This window comes from Staurois parvus, unplaced genomic scaffold (assembly GCF_062004578.1).
Source record: "Staurois parvus isolate SC_StPar_1 unplaced genomic scaffold, SC_StPar_1.0 ptg000750l, whole genome shotgun sequence".
NCBI lineage: Eukaryota > Metazoa > Chordata > Amphibia > Anura > Ranidae > Staurois > Staurois parvus.
The window spans coordinates 736,461-749,799 of record NW_028318546.1 but is presented as its reverse complement, the minus strand read 5'-3'; the positions used below and the strand labels follow the sequence as shown (position 1 = coordinate 749,799).

Here is a 13,339-nt window from a genome sequence, read left to right as displayed (position 1 = left end):
AATACCAGTGGCTTTGTACCACGAGGATCTACCTAAACAATTCTTTCAATGTATAGCCAGTCAGGTAGACCGTCATATGACTCAGGTATTGTTAGCTGTATCTCTCAGTTGTTGATGTTGTATATCAAGTCTGAAGCCTAATCAGATAGTTTGCGGCTTGTGTTGAGATAAACGCCACAACTTATTGCCGCAAAAGGCTCCATACAAAACCCAAATCATCCACTTTACAAATTTGGTGCCTACATTGATCCATCAAACAGGAAAACTAAACAAGAAAACTATATTGTATTTTCAGTGAGTGTATACGTTCCATCAATATTGTGAAGTTTTCATTAAATTTTTTTTCCATTACTTTTGTTTGCAGTTTCACATTTGCATGGGTATGGTGTATTTCATATAAAGGTTTCTAGCATTTCCAGTTAGTGGAGATCTGTAAATCAGGCAACTACTGAAAAAAATGATTTGCAACATAGAAAGAGGAACAGGAAAGCACTATCACTGTATGTAACCACTGCCTATCATGTAATTCTATATATACAGATTAATAAATTGCTTTCATTTCGCTTACTATATCCACAGGTATAAACACAAATAAAAAGGACTAAACAGATTTCCTTAAAGCCCAATTTTGGCTAAAACTTTTTCGTTTTTGGAAATGTTGTGGATGGGTTAGAACAGCAGTTGCTACCTTACAAGGTATTAGGGGGCCTCACCTGTGGCCCTTGACAACGCTAAAGGGCCACTCATAATGTGACAGAACACTTCAGGCTAGAAGACATGGTCAGAGAGTGCAGACATGTAACAGGAGTGGCTGAAAACTAAACACACTACAGTCGTAGTGTGTCTTCAGTCTCCAGAGCGAGGCTGGGGACATGCTACAAAAAAGTTCTAGATCACTGTTATTATAGCCTCTTTGAAACTGAATGCTTCAACTATTGATTTTTGGAGTCTGCAAAAGGCCGCAGAGGTTTGGCACCAGGGGGTTAGGACATTTGTTGTCCATATTGGAGAGATTTCCCCTCATGTCCTCTTTGGTCTGTCACCAACAACTTGATAGAAAGTGAGAGAAAATCTTCTTAATGGAGATATAAGCAGAAATAGAAGAAATAAGCCCACCACATGGATATTTACCAACAGGTTTGATAATCACCCTCTACAAAAACAAGTGCTTCCAATCACCTAAGATGCGCAGTGTCATCCTCTACCAGGCCTAAAAGAGCCAATTTACTTAAAATCAGGAACATCAGGGCCAAGAAAATGGTTGCAACACCCTCCACATTAGCTAGCTGGAGTTTGTGGTTTTCTTTTTTTAGATAGAGGCTGAGTAGCAGCCTGAGATGAGTCAGCCAGGGAGTGAGGCAGGAGTTCACCTCAGGGCGCGCCGGGTGGTTCTACAGGTCAGGGCTTCTGGAACAGGGAAGGAGGAGGGGAGGAAGACCAGGTCTGCATGTTTGAGGGACCCTGGACCCTGTCAGCAGTCTGGGCATGGTGACCAGGGCAACCCTCAAATATGACAGAGGCTTGAATGAGAGGGGAGTCAGGTGGAAGATGGGCTGAGAGGAAGGCTGAAGTGTGGAGCCTGGGAGGGGGCCCCAGGGAAATGAGCCTACCTACAGGCTGGTTGCTGTACAGGAGGATATCCACTGCCTAAAGTCTCCTGGGGAGAACATCCTAAGCAGCAGGGAAGGAGCCAGCCTAGCAAAAGGCCTGAAAGCATCTACCAACCAACAGTGCGAGTACTCCTGGTGCCTAGAAATCTCAATCTAGCATTAGCCTTGCCCAGTTTACTTCTGTAAGCTATTAAATACCCCCCCCCCCCCCCACCACCACCACCACCACCACCCCTGATACTTTATTTGGCTGTAGAGATGGAAACGTTTTCTGTAGACCAAATCAGAATTGAGAAGCCGAGGGTGAAAAGACTGCTCCTTTACAAATACAGTACAGTGAGCAAGCTTTTTTGTCACCCTAGGACAGAAGTGTTACTGGCAGGATCAAAAGGTAAAATTAAAGGCAAAAAAGCCAGAAAAAAATAAACAAATCCAGCCAGCACGTGAAAGGATAAGTAAGCTGCAATATATTAAATTTTCTTGGGTTTAGATATGCATTACTAGTGAAATGTATTTGTCAGACAGCAGAGTATTTAATAATCTTACCCAGTATAGGAGCAGCACACCAATATATTGAATCATGCTGTAAAGAGCCATGTACTTAAATACACAGAAAGAGGTAATAAGAGCAGCTCTTCCTTCTCTGAAATATAGAATACAAGGATGATGGTACATAAAATTTGTGGCATGGTACATGCACAGGAGGTAAGCTATTGTAAGTAAAGAGCAACCATTTAAAACCATAAGTTACTTAGAGACAAAAAGCATCAGCAAGAGTTGCCTGCACTCTAGCACTGCACCAACGATAAACCAAAAAATGCAATGGTTTCCACTCTCTCCAAAAATAAACAGTACCAGATAGTGAAGGTGAATGCTGGAGATTTATAGGCAGTTTGATCTGGTGTTTTGTGTCCAGAGAGTGAAGAGGCACTTCTTGTGGTGATGCTGCAGAAGACAGTCCAGGAAAAAATTGTTCATATGTCTGAGGAGCACTGCTTTTAAGTCTGTGTACTATTACCGACTAAAAAACAGACCTCAGATGCACTGTTTAGAGTAAGCGCACCACATAACAAAAATGCTTTAGCAATAAAGTTGTATTAGGCATTTACATACAATTGTACAATAGGTACAGATATCCAAGTATGTCATATCACATCAAAGAAAATACAGCATAGGTATTCGCTCCACTATTGAATCACACCAGTAAAAATACACCCATGCATATATTGTAGGTACAGTGAGCAACACAGAGCATACAGTATAGCAGCTGATGTTCAGAAATACCTAAAGAAATTCAGTACCCTGAATTGAGTAATGAAAGGGATAGATGAGCCAGACACTGGTGAAAAGAGCGAGGAGGAGGAAAAAAAAAAAACAGTAGGAGGTTTTTGAGCCATTTTCCCCAAAATGTTAGTTTTCCCTCCTCCTCTCTCTTTTCACCATTATCTGGCTCAGCTATCATTTTCATTACTCTATTCAGGGTACTGAACTCCGGTATGTATTTCTGAACATCAGCTGCTATGTGTTGCTCATTGTACTTATACACATTCATGTATTTTTGTTAGTGTGATTCAATAGTGGAGTAAATACGTACAGTAAGCTGTATTATGCTTGATGTGAAATGGCGTACTTGGATTTTTATACCTATTGTAGAATAGTATGTATATGCCTAATACAACTATATTGCTAAAGCATTTTTGTTATGTGGTGTGCTTAATCTATTTATTTAACCGCTTGCCCTTCCTGGCGAGACCAATTTATGTGATATGGCGCTGCGCTACTTTAACTGACAATTGCTCAGTCATGCAACGATACACCCCAATTAAATTTACGTCCTTTTTTCCCACAAATAGAGCTTTCTTTCAGTAGTATTTGATCGCCTGTACATTTTTTATTTTTTGCGCAATAAATGACAAAAAAAACCAACAATTTTGAGAAAAAAACAATAGTTTTGACTTTTTTCTATTAAACATGCCCAGTAAAAAAATTTAAAAAATTTAATTTTGTCATAAATTTAGGTCAAAATGCATTCTGCTACGTCTTTGCTAAAAAAAAATCCAAATATGAGTAAATTAATTGGTTTATGTGAAAGTTATAACGTTAAGAAATGGCGGTACATATAGTGGAATTTTTTTTACTAGTAATGGCGGCCATCAGCGACTTATATCGGGACCACAGCAAGCATTCTAATAAAAAGCACTGACACTGTACTAATTGCACTGGGCATGAAGGGGTTAACATCTAGCGAGATCAAAGGGTTAACTGTGTGCTGTTTCACTATGGTGTGTGCGTGCTTCACTGTAAGCACGCTGCTTTGTATGGCTGTGATATGCAGAGCCATACAAAGCAGTCTGCAGGAGCTGGCGGGAGAGATCTGTTTTGTTTACATACAGGACTCTCCCCTGTCGGAGATACTTTGTGATCACCAGGTGCCGGTGAGTAATCACTGGCCGGGACCCGGTGATTGACAGTCGAGGCCACGAATGGTGGCACGGGTAGAGCGCATGCCTACCGGAAACTGCAAAATCACGTATATATACACACGTGATTTTGCGCATCCGTGCCAGTCTGTAGCAGTATTTCTGCTATAGGGCTAAAAAATAATCTATCACTGGTTAGCGAATGGTATAGATAATAGTGGGGTGCAAAATAATTTGCAAAATAATTTGCTTAAAAAAATGTCAACAGTGAGGCATGATGCCAAACATACTGAAAAATAAAATTTAGGCTTTAACACTTTAAGATCTTGGGGTGTGATTTAATAATGTGCAGGGAAGGGATGTGAAATTTCCCCCCCAAATCCACTTATATGCAGGGGGGTTTTCTGTCTAACACCATGCACATAATTAGAATTTTAAAGCAAGCTTAACCCCTTCCCGTACATGGTCAGGGGAATTGCATCGGGAGGGTTGGAAAGACTGCCTGGTCACATGACCAACATGTTTGGCTATCACAGTACTCACATGATCAGGAGCCAATTCCATAGGCTCCCATTCATTACTAGAGAGAGGGAACTACCTTTGACAGACTCTCAGCACAAAAACCTAGAGCCCTATGGACACATATGTGCAGCATTTGGCCGTTAAAGCCCATCCTCTTTGCTGCTGAGTTACTTGTGCCAAAAGAGGCTAGCTTCCTCTCACTGCACTTTAGAAAATCAACTTACTTGCATCTAAACCCTAACTAGTTCAGACTTCAGAGGGGTAAGTGGATGAGTAGCTCATTATTTAACATAAGTACATAGTAGAGTGGTCGCTCAGCATATGAACTAAATTAAATTAGGAAAATGCTTTGTGAAGACTCACTTTAACAGATGAGGAACACATTCAATATTCTGTATTTTTGATGTGAATGGGGAAGCAACAGAAGCTTCTTGCTCAGACAATGAAATTCCAACATGGGCCATCTTAAGAGCCTGTAATTAATAACCATGTAGATGAATCGACAACAAATAACAGTTACCATTGTTAATATTATATTCAAATAAAGGTAGATAGGAAAAACTGTACAGTTTATACTTACACCACAGTCATTTGCACCATCACCGCACATTCCGACATAATACCTGCAGAAAAAAAAATTGTCAGTTAGATTGATTAGATTAGATTGCATATCAACCACAGTACTGCTGGCCATGTAAGACACAAAAATAGCATGTTATACAGAAATTGCAGGCAACAAAACTAATCAGTGAACTGTGAAAAAAACTGTGCCAAAAGGCAGAAAGCTGACCCAATACATATGAATTCTCTTTATTCCACTGCAGCCAGATTTCACACAGACCCTCATAAGGAAGGTTGGTGTGTGTCCTTCCTGAAGTCTGGGCAGTGAAACTTATTAACTTCTGTTTTTTTATACAATAGAAACAGCTGTGCCTAATAAACTTGTAAGTATAACTCAGGAAAACTTCCCAGCAGCTATCAACAAAGGTGTACCCCTATAAAACACATCAAGAACAGATTAAAATAAGTAAATTGGCAGCATTTAAATATATCAAAAATATATATTCTAATATCATAAGGGAACAATAAATGAAAGAGTAATATAAAAAGAAAAAAAACAATCAAATCTCTGTATCAATCAATGTGCTAAAAAGAACTGTGCATATAATTCCAATTAAGTATGTATAGCAATCAATGTGATTGGAAATCTTAATATTGTGCCAAGAATGCTCTTAAAAAAAATATGCGAGTCCTTTTCTTTTATCTTCTGTGATTTCCTATTTTGCTTCAGCCAGTAACAAATAATGTCCTCCAGTGCTCATACCCCAGTGGTTTGGATAACTCACCTTAAACAAATTACCTTCTAGTAAAAGAAAGGTCTATCAGAACCATGTAAGAATATATACTGTAAATCATAAAGACGTGACCTTGTTGTGTAAAACCATAAAGTATATTCATTAAAATAAACATGTAAAACAACTGCACTCAAATAATCCAGTGCCATGCATTTTGGGCACTAAGAGATAAAAGCTTATTCCTGTACAGGGTAGCGCCGCCACTTCACACTGCTGTCCTTGAAGCAGACATGTGTTCCACAAACCAAGAAGCCAAAGTAAGAAGTGACGCCACATGACGCCACATGCAGTAACTATGCTCAACATGTTTTTTTCCACAAAAGACGTCCTCAGGTCATTTGTTTCTGGTGAGTTATCCAAACCACTGGGGTTTGGGCACTGGAACATTTTATTTGTTACTAGCTGAAGAACTGTGGCAATTTGTGGAATAGGAATTCACAAAAGATAAAAGAAAAGAACTATTTTTTAAGAGAACTTTTATTCTTGGCACAATATTAAGGTTTCCAAGCACATTGATTGCTATAGAGACTTGATTGGGATTAGAGACTTGATTTGGATGCATAGTTCTTTTTAGCACATTGATTGATACAGAGATTTTATCGTTTTTTTTACATTACACTTTAATTTCTTGTACCCTTGTTATATTATGATATACAGTATATTTTTTAGATATTTACTGTAAGTGCTTTCAACTTCCTAACTTCTCTGTTTGATGTACCTATGCATTTCAAACATTCAAGTCAGGCTTAATTTTGACTGTGGCTTTAACAGACTCCTTGATTGTGACACTTTTATACATCAGACATAGTAAGCAACCTATGCTGGTTGTGTTTGGGAATATTCTGTAGCACTGCCCCATGAGTAATTTTTGGGTTCCCTGTTTTTCCTGACCTCGTTCTGGAATTCTAATCCCTGCTGACACCATCTTAAAGCTCTAGTTAGAGGAACCCTCTGGCTGCAACCACAAAATAGACTCACAGACAGTTTAGAGTGAACTGATATGTTGGTTGTATTGAAATCAAATGTAAGCACAGTAAAACAACAGAAATGTTTGTGCATGAAATAATAGCTATCACTCATAGCAATTTAAAGTAGAAGTCAAACACAGCAAAATCTCAATCAGTTATGGACGTCCCGCAATTCAGAATTTAACCAGCAGCCCCAGTCCTGAGAGGTCCTTTCCCAGTGAGAAAGAAAAATTACCAAACAGGACAGCTAGCTCACTTTGGGGTCTCAGAGGCAGGTAACAGGGTTCAATTCTGAGGCAAAGAAAGAGCTCTTGAATTGAATAAGTCAAAGTTCCTTTAAAATACAGTATATGATATTCTGCACGCTTGATGGGGCCTGAGTGGGGGCATGGAATGCATGAAGGTGAAAAACCTTTAGCACCACTTTAAATCTCTACTCATCCTAAATTGTGCCCATGTATCTTCTACAGGGACCTTAGCGTAAATAGGTGTTTACAGTTTTTTTATTCACCCTTATATTCATACATACAGTATCTCACAGAAGTGAGTACACCCCTCACATTTTTGTAAATATTTTATTATATCTTTTCATGTGAGAACACTAAAGAAATGACACTTTGCTACAATGTAAAGTAGTGAGCGTATAGCTTGTATAACAGTGTAAATTTGCTGTCCCCTCAAAATAACTCAACACACAGCCATTAAAGTCTAAACCGCTGGCAACAAACGTGAGTACACCCGTAAGTGAAAATGTCCAAATTGGGCCCAATTAGCCATTTTCCCTCCCTGATGTCTTGTGACTCATTAGTGTTACAAGGTCTCAGGTGTGAATGGGGAGCAGGTGTGTTAAATTTGGTGTTATTGCTCTTACTCACTCATACTGGTCACTGGAAGTTCAAAGTTGCCCCATGGCAAAGAACTCTCTGAGGATCTGAAAAAAAAGAATTGTTGCTCTACATAAAGATTGCCTAGGCTATAAGAAGATTGCCAAGATCCTGAAACTGAGCTGCAGTATGGTGGCCAAGACCATACAGTGGTTTAACAGGACAGGTTCCACTCAGAACAGGCCTCGCCATGGTCAACCAAAGAAGTTGAGTGCACATGCTCAGCATCATATCCATAGGTTGTCTTTGGGAAATAGATGTACGAGTGCTGCCAGCATTGCTGCAGAGGTTGAAAGGGTGGGGGGTCAGCCTGTCAGTGCTCAGACCATATGCCGCACACTGCATCAAATTTGTCTGCATGGCTGCCATCCCAGAAGGAAGTCTCTTCTACAGATGTTGCACAAGAAAGCCCGCAAACAGTTTGCTAAAGACAAGCAGACTAAGGACATGGATTACTAGAACCATGGACTACTGGAACATGGATTACTGGAACCATGTCCTGTGGTCAGATGAGACCAAGATAAACTTTTTTGGTTCAGATGGTGTCAAGCATGTGTGGCGACAACCAGGTGAGGAGTACAAAGACAAGTATGTCTTGTCTACAGTCAAGCATGGTGGTGGGAGTGTCATGGTCTGCATGAGTGCTACCGGCACTGGGGAGCTACAGTTCCTTGAGGCAACCATGAATGCCAACATGCACTGTGACATACCAAAGCAGAGAATAATCCCCTCCCTTCGGAGACTGGGCTGCAGGGCAGTATTCTCACATGATAATGACCCCAAACACACCTCCAAGTTGACCACTGCCTTGCAAAAAAAGCTGAGGGTAAAGGTGATGGACTGGCCAAGCATGTCTCCAGACCTAAACCCTATTGAGCATCTGTGGGGCATCCTCAAATGGAAGGTGGAGGAGCGCAAGGTCCCTTACATCCGCCAGCTCTGTGATGTCATCATGGAGGAGTGGAAGAGGACTCCAGTGACAATCTGTGAGGCTCTGGTGAGTTCCATGCCCAAGAGGGTTAAGGCAGTGCTGGAAAATAATGATGGCCACACAATTTGGATATTTTCACTTAGGGGTATACTCACGTTTGTTTCCAGCGGTTTAGACATTAATGGCTGTGTGTTGAGTTATATTGAGGGGACAGCAAATATACACTGTTCTGCAAACTGTACACTCACTACTTTACATTGTAGCAAAGTGTCATTTCTTTAGTGTTGTCACATGAAAAAATATAATAAAATATTTACAAAAATGTAAGGGGTGTACTCACTTCTGTGAGATACTGTATCTGTACATTGGGATCACATCCTCTCTTTAAATGAGTAAATGTAAAATCTTTGTAAACGTTCCTCATAACGGAGCTGCACCAACCCCATTATTAATGTTCTAATTGAACAACAGTTTTACTGTTAACTTATGACCAAAACTGAACTACATATTCAAGATGAGGCCAAACCAGAGTATTATAAAAATGGACAGAATTAAGGATTTTAAATGCCCTTTTAAGTTTGCTAGCTGCAGATTGGCATTGCAAGCTATTGCTTAGTCTGTTTTCTAAAGGGACCATCAAGTCCTTTCCCATCACATATTCAACCAGTGGAGCCACACCCAAAAAGTATGTTGTATGCATATTTTAGCAGTCAAGTGCATACGTTTACATTTTTCAATACTGAACCTTCAATGCCACATACTTGCCCATCCCACTATTTTATCTAGGTCTTCCTGTATCGCTGATACATCTTACGGCAAATTATTTCAATGACACTCTTATTTCCAACCCCAATATCATTCATAAGCAAGGTAAACAGCAATGGCCTAAAAACAGAGCCGTTCGGTACACCACTTACAACCTTAGTCCATTTAGAGAATTAATAATTTATCACTACTATCTGGAAAACTTCCTGTAACTAGGTGTCTCTCCAAGTACAAATTATTTATTCTATACCAATAAACCTTATTTTATAACTTAAACATTTATGAGGTACAGGCCGAATGGCTTGTAAAATCCACATATACTACTTCAGCTGGCCTTCCTCTATCTAAATTCCTACTCACCTCCTTAGGAATAATCTTATATAAATTCATGCTGGTTGTGAAACTGTTACTGTTAAATACTACACAGGGAGACATAAAAACTAAGAAATTATTTCATGAAAAATGGATTACAAGGCCATCAAGGTCTTTAGGTTGTGGATGTGTATGGACTATTTTTGGAAAATAAGGATATTATTTAGTATATTCGATTCCACTGAATATTATGCAGTAAAGGGTGCAACTTTGTAAAGTTAGCATTTTTGAAATTTAGCATTCTTGCCATACCAGCATGCCTTTCTTTCCTGTAACATAAGGCAAATGTATAAAAAGAGAGGGATAGGCGCAGCGCTTAAATCAGAATACAAAAGGAGTACTCTATAAGATATATATGCATATAAATCTCAATGATCAAAACAATTTTAAAGTAGATGCAAATGTGATACAATGGTGAACAGTGCGCTAATCCATGGAATATGTTAAAGCACACATAAAGTCCTCATCCCAGATCAGTGGTTAGAAGAGAGGTGAAGAATCCTATAAGCAGATAGAGTGCGCACTCACCAGAAGTGCGTATAAATAGCGCATGTAGAGAAGTAGAATCAGCAGAATATCTCCGGCATCAAAACTCTGGTCAGATCGCACTCCGTACCATCCTCTGTCTCACCGCGAAGAGCAGTAACCAGGATTCATCAGACAATGTGGGCGTCAAAAGTACTCCTTAGTCCAGATAGGCACTGTGGGAGGTGGTGCTCTCAGAGAGAGCCCAATAAAGGACGCCACATAGTGTGATGTTGTTTTGACTTAGGTTTATTAGTCACAAAATAGTAATCAACAAAATTTGTTTTGATCATTGAGATTTATATGCATATATATCTTATAGAGTACTCCTTTTGTATTCTGATTTAAGCGCTGCACCTATCCCTCTCTTTTTATTGATTACTATAAGGTTGGTTGGTGGCCTTTTTTGGTGTTCTAGCTGCTTACACATTCCTGTTTGTAGCGCTCGCTATATCATTTTTTATACATAAGGCAAATGTAATTACATCACGATCACGATTACTCTATTTGCTTCTAATTTGCATATCTGTAAGAAGCTCTGTGTTATTTGTGAAAAATAGATCCAACAACATTTTTCTGCTTGGGGCTTTCACCTTCTGACCCATGACTATATCTTTAAGCTTAGTATTTTCACTTAAAAATATGTATTACTGTGTGTAAAGCAAAGCTTTGAAAGTAATAATAATATGAAATACTTCTAGCCCCAACGTGAATTCTTTAAAGCTGAACTCGGGGCTGGAGAAAAAATGTTAGACTTCATTTAGATTTGCAGTTGGGGAGGGCCAAAATCAGTGACTGAGCCAGGCTTTTGCTGCCTGCTTCCAAACCCCTCTTTAAGCTGCAATAGGCAGTGGACAGGGTTGTTTTCTTGCCATGGCCACAGTGCTCCGTGCCTGTTGGAAAGTTGACTCAACTTGTAGCGAGTGGCAAGCCCATGGAATGCTACACATCCAAGTCAATGGGGAAATGCAATCTGTCGCGGCATGTTTCTCAGCAAAAATGGAGTTAAAACAGGCGGTGAGGAGACATTGCATTACTTCATCAGCCGCTATCAGGAGCCTCTGAAGCAGGATTCGAATGCAGATCAGTCCTCAAAGGCAAGGGAGATTTAGGCGCATGTCTAAATCTACCCTTACTCTTGCAGCTGGTCCCCCTTGGCACTGCAATAGTTAAATGCTCATTTTGTCTAATGGGACAGGAATAGGGTCAAATATTTATGCCTCAATCCTGGACTTCCTCCTTCCCATTAAATTGGTCCCCTAGAGCTGCTGTTCTTTTCTGCCTGACAGGTGACTCTGGCATCACATACAGTGAAGGACCAGCAGTACTGCATCGTAAGTGAAGAAACTAATGGCCCTCCTACATACTGGGAATGTCGTAAAGCAGAAGAAAAAGAGGAGAAAACACAGCAGAGCTCAATTACAAATGTGGATTAAAGAACTAGCTTGCTCAAGGTAACTTTTTAGATTCTAGTTGTCTGTGTTCACCTTTATTATGTTTGTGAAGAACAACACCTCCAGTTATCCTTAGTTGCAGTTGATAAAGCTACAGTTTACCTACTTTCATGTCTTTGAGTCAAAACTTTTGTAAGCAGCCTAAAAGCAAACTTTAGCCAAAACTTATTTTTCGAAACTCCTGATTCTCAATGACTGATCACAAACCCTGAATGTTTTCTAAACCATAAATAATCATAATAAATAAATCACTTTTTATGTACCCACAGACAGAAGAAACACTGCATAAGGCTTAATGTAGATGATATAGACATTGCAGATATGCTCCTACCTACCCAAGCTTTTGAAATTCTTCAACAAGACTTGATTTATGCCCTGGAGACATACGTGCAAAAATTGTGCCATTTATCAGTATCTGTAAAATAAAAGACAACGGCATGATTTAGCATGCACAGAATATTCGTTAAATACGTATTTTTTCTACACCCATAAATCCATGAATGCCAAAACAGAAGTGCTTACCAGTAGGCTTTTTGAGGAAATTAATTCAGTCTTTTATTACACCCTTTGGCAGAGCTTTTTAGTTGAGATCTACATGACTCACACAATGCTGTGTACAGGACTACACATTATAATATGGTCCACAAAACTGTCTTTACGCTGTATATAACATGCTAACATACATGTTTGCATCAGCTTGTACTTCATCAACCTAGCATACAGACAGACTTTTGAATATGCCTCACGTATGAAAATGTTTGTTTTTTTTTTTTTTTGCCCATACCAGACAAATTCTTCAGCCTGCTTTTTAAAGATGTAATATAGCCAAAGTTCTTTTTGGCCATACTTCTCTGGGTCACAGGAGTGCAATTAGTTTTGCATTCTTATGATTCAATACAGCCAACAGCAGGAAGGGGCAGAGACCTCACCGCTTTCTCCATTCCTTTGGTTACATGGCTGGGTATTCCTGGTAATGCCAAGTACCTGCTGCTTCCTTAGCCACCAGTGACAGCGGGATGTCATATATAGAAATGGTAGAAATATTGCTTTTATATATGATATACACCCGCTAAAAGTGTGGGCATTAATTGGCTCATTCCTACTCACTTCATCTATCTGTAGAGTGCTGCACAGCACTCCATACAATTAGGATTGGCTCTGCAGACCTGACAAGTACATGTCAATGGAGAGGACAGGAGGAGCTGCTGAATACAGCAGAGGAGAGGACCGCTTCCAGTTTACCAAAGGGGGACAATATTGACTAGGGCAGGTTTTCAAACCTTGTTCTTAAAGACAATAGCTGACTGACCCCATCTACTGGCACCCAAAGATATGAGACGGACTTGTCCGATAGTAAATTAGGGCCCCTTTAACCAACTTTAAAAAACAAAAATTAAGCATTTTAAATGCTTACTTGCGGTGTTTTTTTCTCACCTCTTTTTATTCACTTGTAATGTGACCTTAAAGTGGTAAACTCTTCTTTTATATAATAATAATAATATAATAAATTATAATATAATAAAGCTTACATGT

The 13,339-nt window shown here is 39.5% G+C and overlaps 1 protein-coding gene across 1 annotated transcript in view; it reads right to left on the bottom strand.

The window, feature by feature from the left end:
• Positions 1 to 13,339, bottom strand: part of LOC149445010 (putative cation-transporting ATPase 13A4) — a 116,326-nt gene that overhangs the window by 17,350 nt on the left and 85,637 nt on the right. The window contains exons 21-24 of the mRNA XM_089654305.1: positions 12,142 to 12,221; positions 5,133 to 5,175; positions 4,916 to 5,025; positions 2,157 to 2,253 (exon numbers count right to left, since the gene is read on the bottom strand). Of these exons, the coding sequence (XP_089510431.1) occupies positions 2,157 to 2,253; positions 4,916 to 5,025; positions 5,133 to 5,175; positions 12,142 to 12,221 (330 nt within the window). The remainder of the gene's footprint in view (positions 1 to 2,156; positions 2,254 to 4,915; positions 5,026 to 5,132; positions 5,176 to 12,141; positions 12,222 to 13,339) is intronic.